Source organism: Varroa jacobsoni, unplaced genomic scaffold (genome assembly GCF_002532875.2).
Source record: "Varroa jacobsoni isolate VJ856 unplaced genomic scaffold, vjacob_1.0 scaffold_253, whole genome shotgun sequence".
NCBI classification, from domain to species: Eukaryota; Metazoa; Arthropoda; class Arachnida; order Mesostigmata; family Varroidae; genus Varroa; species Varroa jacobsoni.
Genome location: NW_019213155.1, coordinates 158,473 through 174,417, shown reverse-complemented (window position 1 = coordinate 174,417; position 15,945 = coordinate 158,473). Strand labels below are relative to the sequence as shown.

At 47.1% G+C, this 15,945-nt stretch overlaps 1 protein-coding gene across 1 annotated transcript in view; it reads right to left on the bottom strand.

Annotated features, from left to right (window-relative positions):
• Window positions 1–14,912, bottom strand: part of LOC111258623 (zinc finger SWIM domain-containing protein 5) — an 83,796-nt gene extending 68,884 nt beyond the window's left edge. Inside the window, exons 1-2 of the mRNA XM_086967553.1 lie at window positions 14,858–14,912; window positions 14,050–14,661 (exon numbers count right to left, since the gene is read on the bottom strand). Of these exons, the coding sequence (XP_086823679.1) occupies window positions 14,050–14,661; window positions 14,858–14,912 (667 nt within the window). The remainder of the gene's footprint in view (window positions 1–14,049; window positions 14,662–14,857) is intronic.
• Between the last annotated feature and the right edge of the window lie 1,033 nt (window positions 14,913–15,945).

Here is a 15,945-nt window from a genome sequence, read left to right as displayed (position 1 = left end):
CTGCGCGGTTCAAAAAAAAAGTCTGGAGAAATAGAAGGAAAAGGCGACAGCGGGATGAAGGTCTGAAGCCTGCACGCGGGCTGGCGGGAGTATTGGGGCATTGGAGTGGCGCACGAAGGTGACGGGGCTTCTTTGCATTCTGTCCCAGTTCGGCTTCACCCCTGACCAACCGTTGCCAACGCAAACAGGAGCCATCCCCGGAGCCGGATTCGGGTTAATATTAGAGGGGTTTAATAAAAGTAAATTATTATTATTGTACTGCCAAAGACCAGTATCTCCGCCAGTCTTCTATAGACGAGGCTCAACGGCAAGTTCCAACCAAGGGAATTCGTCCGTTTTCCTTCATAACCTTGCAGCACTGAACCTTCTGCCTCTGATTCATGGGCTGAAATGCAGTACTCTGCTCTCGTTTCTTGTTACTTTTCTCAGCTGAACGCCTCGGATTACCGGTGAATGTTCATGGCATCGGTCGCAATAGTACTAGTAGTATCCCTTAAAATGTAGAGGCAAGCATTGCCTCAGAAACTGGATACGCACGTTCGGCTACCAATCGATAGCAACCACTGAAAATGGCAGCGACGGCAGTAGACCTGTAACATATTAAACTATTCTCCGACCTCCTAGATAAGAGTATCTACCGAGCATAACACTGTATCGCAGTGAGCCTCTAGCCCACATGACCCGAGGCGTAATTTGTTATTTGTTATCCTATTTGGCGCCCATAATGAAATCATGGTAACGATAACACCGGCACGACACATATACTCACAGGCTACTTAGGAAACCGAATGTGGATAATATCTCCACGAAATTATATATATTCAAAAACTTAGGCAAAAATAATTAACTTTTTACGTTCAGTAGTAAGGATCCAGTAAAGGTTGTTTCCTTCTCTGGTGCCCAGATAACTGCATTTGGATAAATGACGCTAGAATATATAATACAAACGCCTGTATCGAACGGTCAACGTAAGCCAGGTATATCGAATGTGTGCAGGTATAAGCGAACCGGCTGTATGAACAGGTCTGAACACTTAGTACACGCATGGCGTGGTTATATATAGCGATAGAGAATCTTGATGATGGTGATACTTGCTTTGGTAAGTTTTAGTGGAGTGATGAGATCCCAACATCTAATAAAGTTAAGGACTTTTATTGATAAGACGGTCTAAGTTCGAAAACGGGTTTCATTCTAGGTTGCGTCGGATTTAAGCATAAAGGAGAACTTGAAGGTTAGTGGTGTGTAGCAGGCTCGCCGAAGATAGGTCTAACCGTCAGGGCAGAGCTTCGCACTCGGCTCGTATATATAAGCCCCGTCTGATGGTGTCTGGTCACACATGGAAGTACTGCTTAAACCCTCTTAAAAAAGATAAGTTGGCAAGCGTAAACCGCGAACTTACCCTCACAACACTTCGTTTCGTGCCGGGATCCAGCCATCTGAAACAATGCTTAGCAGACGCAAAACTTTAAACATTTGTTTAGATACTTTGTTAAATAAAAACTCTCTTACCAGTGTTAAACCAGTAATAAGAAAAAAAGACCTAAAGGTGCCTAGGCGCAAGTGACTAAAGTACCTAGCTGCCATTGGCTTTCAAGCGGACCTAACGCAGTCTAGCTTCAATTTTTTCTAATAAAGAAAGTGGTTAATAAACGAAAGTTCTCCCGTTTTATCTGTCTTTAGCTTAAACCGTAAAGCAGTCCCTTAGAGGATTATCTCACGTAACAAACGAAGAACGAATAACACCTGTCAATAGTACGATAGATTCCGGACCAGCGAATAGGTTTAACATGAAAAACCTAGTTGTTTACGCATGAGTTGCGTTCAGTAATAGGTTTAATGCAGAACGATTCCTAGCGTAGGCTTAAAAACATACAACATGTATGTTATACTGCCTCGGATTCCATGCAATATTACTCTAGTAATCAATGTGGAATTACTTCAGTAGCAGAACGCACTGCTGTTGTATGGGACCCGCTCCGTGGTTTGATGAGGACGAGGCGGCATTGGCTTTAGTTGCATAGGGCAGCTAGTTAGTACGCTTCTAGGCGACCGAATGAGCCCTTGACGCTATAGTGCTGGGCTTCCTGGACGGTCTGGCCACCGAGAGGTTCCGAACCAACTACACGTCGTCCTCGTCCTGCAGTTTCCGTCTTCCTCCCGCTGCTTCTAGCAGCGGCGACAGCAGCGGCCCGGTCAAACGCTGCCCTATCAGGGCCAAGAGAGTGAAAAAGGAGAAAACTTGCAGGACGTCCAATGCCAGGCACCCTTATCGCCACCGCTACCTCCGCGTCAGGGCGATAGAGATAAAAACGGGCGATTTTTCTATGCAGCTTTATGTGCGTATAATATAGATTTTGAATTTTTATGGCATCAGGCCCTAGAACAAGTAGATAAAGAAGAAAGGCCGGCGGGGCCAAGTCAAGACGACCCGAACGTCCAGGTCCAGCCACTGAGTCCGTGTAGTGTTCTCCACAGATAAATCACTCCCCCTTACGCCCCATCCCCCTCCTACCAGTAATACCCCTCACTCAAACAGCCGCGCCTGCCGGAGCAACTACAGCAATAATAGCGGTGGCCTGAAACGAATAACTTGGCCAGCAGTAGCAGCAGCCTGTTCGTTCGGACCACGTTCTTTCGCACGAAATTTTACCAGGCTTGCGACCGCTTGTCTCCGTCGTCTTCAAGATTAACATAGGCGTGAAAGTAAAAGTCGAATGGCGACGAATGTTTCGGGAGAAGAAGCTGACCGAGGCCATGCAGCCAACCGAAAGTACTGCGGCCCGCGCTGTAGTTACGCGCTTGTTCCTCTTCCTCTCGCTGGTAACGGAGCATCGCCACCGGCAGAAGCCGCTACGGCAACAGTAAGCGAGACAGGACGCTTGCTGCGCCACCGTTGCGTTACGTTGTTTTGCTTTCCATCTGCATACAACTGCGAGAAGACGCAGAGACCAACGATACAGCCAGTCGCTGCTCAGTGATACCATAAAGAAATAGCCAAGAGAAAGGCCTTAATCTTAAGAACCTTCTAGCTTAATACACCGGCACACATGCAGTCAGACAGATCGGTAGATATTGTGGCCGAAACCACAGGCACATTCAGGCACAGCTTGTCGGCATTCTTTACAGATACACAAAGTAGGCGCGTAGTCGTTGTTGTTACTGCATTGAGCGACTGCCTCGATGTGTGCATGTGTGACTGCATAGACCAGTCTCAAATACGAGATATGCGGCCAATGCCATGATACTGTACACACAAACACACATGCATTCTGCAGTAAACAGAATTATTGCTATTATCAGCGGTATTGCAATGCGCGTTCAGCGTCACTGTAGCTATCGCCGCCGTTACTGCTGCTGTTGCAGTTGTTGCCGTGACCGATATGATGGATTTTGATCTTTCTCAGAGGATAAATAAAAGTAAACCTTTTCTGACGAGCCATTAAACTGCCCTTATCCTCGACACACAAATTCTCGCGGATCGCCCCCTACCTCTCTCTTTGGGCGGAACGAGCTTTAGGCCTGGTACATCATATTAGCAACTACTGACCTTATAATAAAGGATTGATGTAGCTTGTGATCGTTGTATTATGTTTCTTCGTGCTTTACTCTGGATTTACATAGCGCAACTACAAAAAAAAAAGTCAGCAATCGAACATTATGCAAATACATCTTACGTTTGTATCCGTGATGTGCTTTTATTAGCTAACTGCATAATTTTTACGAAGTACTCACGTACTCGTCATCGTGCACATCGGGCGTGTATTCGAATGCCTACTCGTTGTAAAGAGTAAAAACAAAATAGCCTATCCTAACAACCAATCGTAAAAGTCGTCGTGCTATAAGTAGCAACGTATGTGTTGAGTGATCAAGACATCGCTATAGATAGATTAGGGAAAATTATCGGTGGCCAGATTTGTCTCGATATTACGCTGTGCAGCAGAGCGCGAATCAGTCTGTTCATTAGCGGGGCGCAAATTTCCTATCATAGCAATTCTCCGTGCCTCACACGATTCTGAACCGGTTCAACGTAGTATTTCAATTGTGTCACATAGATTCAATCTTTCTTCAGAACATGTCTGAGTAAGCTCAACGAAGAAGTGAAGCGCGTACGTACCGCATCATCAACAAAATGAACTTCCGATACTCCCTGACACGTACCGAATAAACAAGCTGAGTCTATTCAAAGCGAGCCACATAATACCACATGTTGCAGGACTTCGCTTCACCGATTATTAGACACTTTCTGGCAACCTCTAATCGTTGTATTAATAATAAATTGCAGCGTGAACAGCAAGATCCAGATAGCGGCGAGGCCGGGGCGGACCAGAAGAATGTCCGACTTATAATCAGAAACGATCCTGTTTGGCTAACGACAATTCAGTATAGACAAACGATACGACCATGACATGACACGCTAATCATAACCCAAAGCCTCCGACACACACGTACACAAGAAAAATACTCTTAATAAAAAACGGATCACGAGTACTTAATTAAATGATTAACTTCGGAATTTGCCTCGTTTTCTTACTATACCCCTCGCTATGGCCCGTTCGCTTACTAAGCGGCAAGAAGATCTGCTTCCTGATTCAGATTTGCAAACGCAATAACGTGTGAAATTTTATATATCATAGCCTGCGATAATAAGTAATAATAACGGTCTTCGCTCGCCTTCTTACACGAATATATCTCAACATCAGCCGATTCAGTGTCGTGCACGGGCGGCAGCTAGTAGCTAACTAGCCTAAATAGGCATATATTTAGTACGGAAAGTCACAGACATAGGCGAATACTCGTAGCGACTCTGCTATGGACAGGGCGAGCAACAAGCACAAGCATCGGCGGCGGTCGGATTGCCACGTCGCCGGATGGACGTACGACAGAATAGTCCTGTAGCCTCTACATTGACGTAAGCCCGTTCACGTTCCAGCCAGCATGGGTCGCTGTGTTGAAGCGTTTTCAAGACACAACTGCGAATCAGCTGGTGATCGTCATGATACGATGGCCAAAGCGGCAGCTCGAGATGCGAATGCGTAAAGCGCGGAGGATAGCTAGACCTTGCTTGTACATGTCGCTACGCATGTATCTGTACAACTATGGACACTCGATAACTCTCTAATTATACATTTCGAGCGAACGACGCGTTTACGACAACGACGCAGTAGCGACAGTATAGGGAGGCACGCGGTTAGCGGGCCCACTGACGCTGACAGCGCGTTCTGTAGCAGCAAATGCATCCGTATATATGCGAAGAATTTAGTGGAATTTCGCGGTGCTCCATCCTCTGTAGTCTTTAATGTTCTCATCTCACTTTAGCCAGTAGCAGCGGCGAAAATATAAGCAGCAAAAACTATATTATGATATAAGATGATGACATTTCCCTTTGACAAGCAGTAATGGCAGCCAACTGTAATGCTGCTACCTCTTCTGCTCGACTGCGCATTGTTTTCCTTCGTTGTCCTTCGACAGAGTGCAAGAGGGAAAAATGGAGGAGATTTCACCGTAAGGGAACGAAAGAAAAGAGACATCGCTAGCTAAACCATTGTACTAATACTAGTAGTAGTAATTACTTGTAAAGCGACTAGGTACAAGGTAAGTAAATAAGGGGTAGAAAAAACGCGTTTAGAGAGGAGAGGAGGGGCAAATCAGAGGAGATAGTACTGTGTAATTAACTCGAAAGGTTATTACTGCTCATTAGATCGGATCCCCGTCATCTTGACTGAACAGTTCACTAGTGAAAAGATTGGCTTGGGAATCAGCCGGCGATAACAATTATTCTCACAGTAAATGTTCGTGCTTTGATTGCTTGCCTTTCATAATTGTAAGGTATATAAGTCATCTTAGCCGATACATGTAGAATAGGCGTTGATACGCTATCGGTGCGACCGAACAACCGATAACATGGAACCTTGCACAGCGTGCTTTGTTCGTTGAATCTGAATTTGGTTGCATTTCACTACGATACGGGTACACACATTCGTGCTTTCCTCTAATCCATATTGTCGATTTCTTTTTGTAGCTGCCTATACCAGTGTACTATACCACGTAACTCAAAAGTTTTGCCGAGAAGTTCTTTGTTTGGCAGCAGTCTTACGCTTTCGCATCGGCTTGTAAGACGAAGGTCGATCGTTTAGTTTTTCGACTTCGTGGTCTGGGCTTCGTTGGTTCGAGTAGCTTTTGCGACCCGAACGCTTGGGCTTCCATGGTTTGTTACTGCTGCCAGTGATGGTGCCGCTCCCGCTATCGAAGAGTAGAGGCTGCTCTTTTCAATCTACAGGCCGCACACCGCCCTTGCGGGGTTATACTTTACGCAGTAGTAACCGCAGTAGTAGGCCAATCGCCTTAGATAGGAGGACATAATCATTACTTGCAGTTCTCGTTTTTGCTCCGATTCAATCGAATGCCACAATCGACAAAGCAGAAAAGCGGATATGGTGAATTCATTCTCGCGATGGCGACCCAAGAAGTTTCGAATTGAGCCCTGACGAGCAGAAGCGCCGTTGGTATGTTATGCCGGACTGCGATACCCCACCCAGCGCGACAGCCATAACGGCCTTGCTTGGCTTGGGTTGCCAGTGGCTGGGCTATACATATATATATGCATATATATATATATATATGCCTATGTGCCTAAACATGTGCCCCTGTGCAGAGGGTTCCTAGCTGATTTATGAGGGCAAAAAAGAAGCAAGGTTAAATCATTTAGACAGACGGCTCTGTTCTGTCCGACTTAGGTTGCTGAACGTCCGTTGCTCCGTTCACCTGGCTAAAGCCGCTGAACGGCCGAATCGAGCCGCATTCTTCTGCTACTTCATACCTAGAGCTCCTTGAGACAAAAACGACGAAAGTGGTCGATAAGGAGACAGAAATAGCTAAGCTCCGTTGCTGCTACCGTATATATCAATCGGGTTCGGTCTATCTGGCAAAATTGTTTAACCGCAGCAATGGCAGCAGCTAGAAAACTTGAAAGCATAAAAAAACAAGCTAGATGTACACATACATATGAAAAGCACTATTAAACCTGATCATGAATTACATATCCAGCAAAAAAGATCCGAATACACGTAGTGTAGGGTCACGCAGAATACTGAGGTGCAGCTGCTGCGCTACTCAGTCTGGCTGGTGAGTGGATGAGCAGAACGAATCTCAAGACGAATGGAGGTCCCCACAGAGAAAACTGCTAGCTATCTACATTGCGCACGTCCCTGATTTACTCTTACCCTCTAGTTTGCTCCCCACTACTTCAGCTAGAGAAGACGACGAACGAGACTACTGGAGAGGAGGCTGGGATATCGAGTCTTCAGACATGCGGCGGCTGAGTAGAAAGCGGGCAACGAGCAGTCCTGCCGCTCTCCGTAGGCTGACATGCACACAGACATGCTGGTTTGCCGGCCCAGCCAGGAGGTACAAGGGTTGGGGGAGAAGGGGGGAGGCGGTTTGAACAACATGAAACAGAATAAGTAGCTAGAGGAGGCTCGTTTCACTTCCACCCTCATTTGGTTCAGCTGTATTTCCACCGACGTTCACAGTGGTGGCCGAAGGAAAAAGAAAAATAGGGCCTGCAAACAAGGAAGAAGTAGATACAGGAATTCCGTCTTAGCTACTATCATTAGATATAATTATAATTGTTGGGAACAAATGCACTAATAAACTTCCCTCTTCCAATAAAGGGGCCCGTTTTGACGAAGAGCACAGCCCCCCTTTTTTCCCCACCAGCACAACCTGAGCGGAGGGGCTCGTGCAGATTTCCTCGTTGAGCTCTGCTTCTCGATATAGAATCGATGTACACCAGTTGTGTACGAGTAGCAGCAGTAGTAAGAGTAGTACTCGTAGCGATAGGCGACAGACAGCGTATGGACAGAAATGGAATCCTTTTTCCGTCAGGCTGTCTACAGTCAAGTGACTGCAGGAAGGTAGGCAGGGAGGCAGGCGGGAAAGCGACCGACCCGCTAAGCAAACTGCCAGATAGACAGGGCCGCATAGGCCGCTATTACAACGCTGCTGTGTCTCAGCGTTCTTGCTTCTCACTGTCGCTGCTGCGATTGCTACTAAGTCGGCTAGTGCAACGGTGCTCCTGCGTTATTTCAAGACAATATGTCCTGCTGGGCGCGACTTCTCGGCCCTCTTCGCAGACAACTTCAACATCCAGCAGTAACTAGAGTACCTCCGAGGCTTGCAGGCTAGCAGCACGGCGAAGCCACCCAGCCAGCCAAAGCACCCAGTTGAAGCGAGCGTGCACAGCAGCAAACGGCAGTGAGCCAGCCGGACACTCACTGAGTTTGTATCCCTATCTGCTTGCTATCGCTGCAGCTAGAAGTCGTACAACCGAAATCCGCGCAGCGAGCTTAGAGGCTCAGAACAGGATGCTTAAAACATATGAAGAAAGATGGAGTTGATTCGTTGCCGAGAGGCAAGAGAGCTGCTTCTGCAGTGCAGCCATCGCCGCGACAGCGCTGTCGTTTTACCACCACCATGACACTCACTGCTTGCAAGTTTCTCTCTCTACCCAAACCTGTTCTGCGCTTTCGCTGCTCGCCGACTGTGAGGAGACTACTTCTGGCGCTGCTACAGCCGCAGGAGATATAAGAGGCAAAAGATGGCCGGGATACGAAATCAACGATACGCTCAGCTAGTCTGATTAAGAATGGCGCCAGTGAAGTCTGCTGAGCCTGTAGGAGTACATCCACACAGATGACTTTTGCTACTGCTACCGCTGCGACTTACCTTACGTGTGCCGCTGTCGCTGCTCTAACAGCAGGAACTGCTTTACGTCACTCAAAGGACCCAGTAAAAAAGAGACTGACGGATGAACATCTCCTCGGATTCCAGCCGCGGCAGTAGCAACAACGGTACTTCGAAGAAATTCACGCGGTTACCGCCTGCTCTGTTGTACGCCTTCCTTTACTCACACATAGTATGTACGTGCATTTGCGCGCGTATGGTTTTCTCTTTTTTCGCTATTCCCCTTACACGATAACAAATACCACTGAGCACGTACGAGTGCGTGTGTGTGTGTGTGTGTCTGCATGTATCTTGTTACTATAATATACAGGTTGGACCGCAACGCAAGCTGGATCCTACTGACATACGCTGGGGATGGTGGTGTCTCGGTGGAGTCGCCTCAACAGACATGTTGCTTTCGAAGGGGCAGGCAGTTGAAAAGTATTTCATTGGTTTGGCGGTTGGCTGCTTAGTTAATTGCATGGCTTGCCTTAATGCTTAAGGCAAACAACGAAACTTAGAAAAAGAAACAAAAACAGGGGGACGAAGTCACCAGAGCTCGGCCGTATTCAGTCTCGATATGGTCGGTAAGCTGATGCTTCTCTGAGGACTTCAGGCGAATCGCAAACTCGATCTGAGAGTACGTTCATTAGCGTGGCACTACTCCTTCTGTCCTGCTTCTGGTGCATAGCTCAATCAACATTTCTCTCTGCCATAGTGCCAGCCATTTCAGCAACGACCCGTAATGGGGGTTAGTCAAAGAAGCCGGAATAAGAAATACCACCACTGCTGCAGCCCCATCCCTATTCACGAACCCCTCAGTAAAAGTTAAATAGAAGAAAGAAGAAACTCATCTTGCGCATATAAAAGATATTTCGTTGAAGAAAAAGCGAACTACTCTTTACTTACTTGTAATACTCATGACCTCAAATTTCGCAACTGCAGCAATAGACATTTACACGAATTCGTAAAAAATCATTCTTGTATAATATACAAATAAGAGTTTAGAGTTAGAATTCTCAATACTGCCGCAGACCGAGCTTGTGCCAACTTCACAACAATGGCGGAACATTAAGCTCATAGGCTCGTGCAATACGTAAGCAATACTTAGAAAACGTGGAGTAAGTCCATCCTAAATTGGCCTTGAAATGTTCTTAAAATATCATGATTGGCTAAACGCTTCCCGAGTCCTTAATTGTTCACAAATTATAAGCCTATCAGCCTGTCTATTTGTATGTGTAATTGATCATGTATAGCCAGCCAAATACGAGTCTATCCCTATCATGATCTGTGCGCAAAACGCTATGGGTTTCTCAAAGGGATATTTCTAAAGGCCTCGGATTGGTGTTACACTCGTCGATGCGTGCACGGAAACTTTTAGGAAATCAATCCATATTTCGGTCGATCCCTTTTCTCTCTAGCCAACCGAGCTAGCCCCTGAAAAGTTGCCTGTAGAAGCTTCTTTGCAGAGGATTAATCTTGAAGAAAAATGATGTTGCCCTCATTCCTTCATCGAAAGGAAGTAAGAACCGCTTTAAAAAATCGTCTTCGCGGTGCCTTTTCCCATGGGATACGACCTGCCCATAACGGACCTTTTTTGAGGTACTGCATTCGGGACCAATGGAAAGCCATTCAGTCAAAGGTAAAATACAACCGACACTCTGAACGACCAATAGGTTTAGCCGTTTTCAAGCAGCCGCTCATCTCTCTTGCAAACCCGCTAATTTAAGCACAAATTTTAGGACATTTGACCCAGCAAGCTCATCAGCAAATGTAAATGGACTAAAAATTCAACCTGACAATCGACACATAAGCGTGACACATTGCCTTGTCTTAGTTAGAATAACAGTTATTATTTCTCACTTACGGGACCTGTTAGTCAGACAGTGCACAAATGTTCATGCCTCAATTGAACATTACTACTAAGTATAAAACACAAACAACGCGTTGCCTGAATGCTTCTCCCTCATCCCCTATCCATTGGAGGTCCAATCCTTATTTCTACTAATGTTTCGCGTTTAATCTCTCTGTTGCACCATTACAACAGCTACTAGCCATCGAGACAAACGTATATACAGTATTCTCTTAGTGGCCAGGCCAAAAAGCTTAAGTAAGCTTTGCATGACCCAATTCAATGTATTGGTTAAGCACAGTTATCGCCATTATAATAGATTGTTACATTTATCTTCCTTTGTTCCAGTGAAGAAAAAGGCATATTGTATGTTTTATAATGCATATTGTAGAAGTAAAAGGTGCGTGTCTCTCTACATGAGCATCTTTCGTGTAGAACGCACTTCTTCTTATTCTGTTACATTTCCATGTGAACATACATTCATTCTGGAAGGCTCCGAGAAAACCCAGGCTTCTGCCCCCTATTCTACTTTCAGCCTCGTTTCCTCGATGCGTTAGCATGAACCAGCCCATACTCAAGCATGCGCGACTATGTATATCCACACGCATACATGAAGGTCACTATGAAGCGAATCGATTTGCAGGAAAGGATGTGGCAGATTCATTTCGGGCCGCTAGTTCTGATAAGCCTCTGCATATCTTTTTGAACGTGTATCACTATCGCCATAAAATAACCAGGGCGCTTACTGCTATTAGGTATCTTCTATAATACAAACACCAACGAAAATTAGTGGGAAAAAAGGGAAATATCGCTAGATCACGTATCCGTCTATCGCCATGATTCTTAAAGCGTTTGGACAGCCATGAGCCATCCAGCGAGATTCTGTTGGCCGGCCCGTCGACGCTGCCTGTCCTTGTCTCCTCGACACACCTTCGCTTTTAGCGATACAACTGCTGCTGCTGTACCATCGCCCATGCTAGTTTATTGTGTCACACGTATAACATAATAAACAAGTCGCGTTTTTCATCTGTTTGTCAGGCGGACGGGCACCCATCAGCCGTCTCTCGGCTTGCTTTTGACAAACGCTCGCCGCGGAGATACTACGACCGCCAATTAAGTAACGTTAGGCTTTTAGGAACATGTATTAGTATCATTTTCGCTGGCACAGAGTTGGTTGGCTTCATTTTTGCTGCTGCTGTGACGCCTGTAATTCTCGACTAAGACGCTTCTCCTCTGCTTTCGGCGACTCGCTACAACATCTTCACTGTTTCAAAGCTAACTACTAGTGCTACTGGCCGATAGATGGAGAATGCTCTAGCGGGATGGACGATCGTCCATCGGTCCAAAAGCGTACCATCACGGTGCAACAGTGGCTCTTGCCTCTCGACTAGCAAAGGAGCTAGTAGCGTCGGCGTCGGTAGTAGTCGGCACACAGTCAACAAGAAATGGCTTAATCACAACTTGCTGGCTGTACCCTCCCGCGCTACAACTGCTGCCGGCATCCTCGCCTCGGCGGTCTCGTTTGCAGAGACTGCTCGAACAGGGGCAGCAACAGCGGGCGAAGTACTAAAGCTAATGGTGGTGTTGTTGTTATCGTTGCTGCTGGTGTAGCCGCTGCAGCTCCTGTTGTCTTTGTCTCTCCAGAACCAACTACTGCTGACAACGGCGGCGGCGTTGTTCCGATTGTTGATGGGTAAAAACGTTCGCTCGCTCGTTATGATCAATACGTTCCTTCCGCCCACCGCCGTTACTAGTACGGATGTTAGCATTGCCACAGTATTACTTTGCCTCTCCCATGTACAGGAACCGCCGGCACAACGATGGCGGCACGCACGTCCGCCCCGTCACACACACGTATACACGGATATGATAGGAAATATGCACGTATTCATCAACTTATCTGCGCATACGCATACATACAAACAAATAGACAGACAGACAGACAGACAGACAGACAGCCACCAAACGAGACGAGTGGCTCTCCTTAGATAACTCGAGCCCTCTGAAAACCCCTGACAAGAGTCAGCCATCACGGCTTACGCCTCACACATTGGCCTATGACGGCTATCATTAGCGTCAGCCATAACAGCAGCGACAGCAGTAACAGCACAGTGCGCGTTTCCAAACGAACGAACACTAGTCATCCTTTCCGCCGATAGATTTTATAATAGGTTCGCTAGAAAAGACCAAATCGAAGCCGTAAACCCGATTTCAATGGCTGCCGTTTCTTCCAGCCAGGTTTTGTTATTCTGCACAGTAGAAGTGTCCTGCTGTAGCTTTTTTTCTGCCTGTATCAGGCACAGTGATGGTTATCCACTTGACGCTGTCCTCGTATAGCTCATATTCAAAAGCATTAGTCTCCACTTGCCGTTGTCGCTGCTAACATGAACCGGAAAGCCGGTCAGATCGATGCGTCGATATTATTCGAACGATACGAAACTAATCGGAAGAACATTCCCGTTGCAATGAATTGGATGAAAACATCAAACATGGTCGACGAGAAGAGTAAACCGTCGTGGCGCACCGAGCCGCCGTGACTCCCATAAGTTCTCGAGCACGATTCGAACTTGAGTCATGCAACTGCTTTCGATTACAGTTGTCCGCGTCATATAGCTGCCGTAGCCTCTTATTCATCGGATGTATACAGCCACAGATTCATAAACTATAATATAAACGCTTTCGACACTCTTCTGTATTAACTACCGGTAACTGGTTGAGTCATAAGCCTGGCGTAGTATTGAATCATTACCATTCCCGCAGATATAATCATAATGATGATTATTGACGTTGGGGAAACTGTGCAGAGAAAACGCAAGAAGAACTTTCGTATTCATTCATGTGCATACACAGAGTCACACGTACCGAGGAGGCAATAATCCGCAGAGAAGTAGCAAGTTGCAACTTACAACGATGCGAATGTGCACTTAGTTGCAGAGATCTATGCTAGTACTATTTATATGGTCAGCGTTTAGTTTTTGCATGCGCAGAAATACCTACCGAAATATGCTAATGCTGCCCAGCCTCTCACTAGTTTATCCCATTCGACGACATATCATAGAGCGTGAAACGCACCTGTGATTCACAGATGCTAGACAAACAACACTAACAGGACTGCGGTTTTTCAACTTCCGAGCTGAATACGAATATGACGAGATTAAAAAGAAATCTGGTAGCTTCCTTCAGAGTATTCAACTGCTTCTGACCGATCTACTTCCACGCATAGCTGAGGAGGTGACGTATAGACTCATGGAAAATTGTGAAGTAGGTAAACCTGTAAAGGAACTTTCTTACGATGATATCCTAACACAGAAATAGTAGGTGTCCAGTAATGTTCGTTCATTTAAAATTGACAATTGCTGGACCGAAACACGAGGTCAAGCAGACCCTGTCTCGTACCTAATTCCTCCGTTTCACTATACCGACTATTAATTTAATCCTTAATTAGATGTTTTTCTTTGTACTTCTACCATACTTACCGACTTGTAGAACGCTTTCGACGCATCCACTTTCGTACAACTTTAATCCACGATAGAAAGGCAGTTTCTGGTAGTCGGCGGTGTCAGCTGATACCAGCGACGAGTACATGCAAATATCGCGCTCGTTGCGCGGAAACGACCAGAATATAATGCGACGCTGCACAGGCTCTGGTATCCGGTTGTAACGTTCCTCGATCCGCTGGAACGGAATGTGCGCTGCCACAACTTTCGCACTCAAATCCAATAGCGATTCAACTTTCGACACAATAACACCACTGAAAGCACAGCTGCCGAGGAGAAACGTTGAGCCGCTGAGCGAATTTGTAGCCGCCCCCATCGAGATGGCGCTGCACTTGTGGTGGCCACTGTGGCCAGCGTCACCGCCCCTGCACAGGCCGGCTAGCGCCGAGGTGCCCCCATGATGGTGACGGTTTCCGCCTCCACTACCGCCACCGACGCCCCCTGCTCCGTGTTGGGGCAATGCCACAGCGGCGCCCCCTGCCAGTATCGCTGGCGGCGGAGCGCCCCCGCCGAGAGCTCCACCGATGACATTGTTGCCACCGATTGCTGCTCCCCCGCCCTCTCCTCCTCCTCCTCCTCCTCCTCCTCCTCCTCCTCCGCCGCCGCCGCCGCCGCCTCCGTGAGCAGCAGCAGCAGCAGCAGCCATGTGGAGGTGATGGTGGTGATGAAAATTATGTTGTTGTTGTGGTTGTGGTTGATGTGGTTGTTGTTGCTGTTGATTATTATTATGGTGCTGGTGGGCGGCTGCAGGGCGTCGCTCCAGCGCCTGAGTCCTATGATGGCCCACGGCGGCCATGTTGGTGTGGCGGTGGTGCGCGCTGTTCTTTCTCCGGCCGCTGCATTCGAGCGCTGTGGAACTACACTCGACTTTCCGTCACAAAACGACACTCTAACTTGACGCCGCCGCCGCCGCCGTCCACTACTACTTATAACACTACGACCAGCAGCAGCAGCAGCAGCAGCAGCAGCAGCAGCAGCACTGGTTCTATTGTCGATGATTGAATGAAGTACGATGGAACAGTACAATACGATAAGCACGGCCCAATACAGATTGCTGCTACTGCCGCTGTTGAGTGAGAGCACTATGGTATACGTCCACCGGATACGAGGGAGAATAGATTCGAGGGCGAACACACACACACACAGAAACAGATACACTCACATGAACAGCCACAGGGGCGGTGGGATGGGGGAAGGGGGTGGTGGTGGCGGAAAGTTGAGGGCGTTGAGGAGAGATACTGATGACGACGACGGTGATTGTGAGCAGTGACCGTATGCGAAGCGTGCTCGTCTATGACGATCTCCTCTTCGGTAATTCCCTCACATCGCAGTGAACAGCGGAGCAACCAACAGCTTCATGGTGAATTAATACGATACGATTGATTATCGCGGTTGTGCTGTGGCCAGCAGCATGAATAGTATTATACATAGATTAATAGTAACTACGGCAGTTACGCTAAAAGTCAATCTCGAAAAGTCAACGATGCTAAGTCGACGACGACGACGATTACTGTCACAGAGGTAAAACAGATTCTCCTACAGCTATACGATAGTTGCGGGCGCCTCTACCACTTGAACGACCTAGCAGCAGCGGCAGCAATGCCACCATGTATCTACGAGTGTTATTCTTGCCGTTTGCGCCAAGTGTATACCTCGTGGCCAGCGTAAACAGATATACCTAGTAGAGGCTTTGTGTAGCTACCGCAAAGTCGTGGAACGCTGACGATCGACGGCGCAAGGAAGCAGGGAATATCCCTGCTATTATTACACGGAGCAGAATAATGACGATCTTCAGCAGCAGCACGGCCACGATCACCATTAACAAATACTAGCAGCAGGGGAACGACACCGACGACAACAATAATAACACGAAAT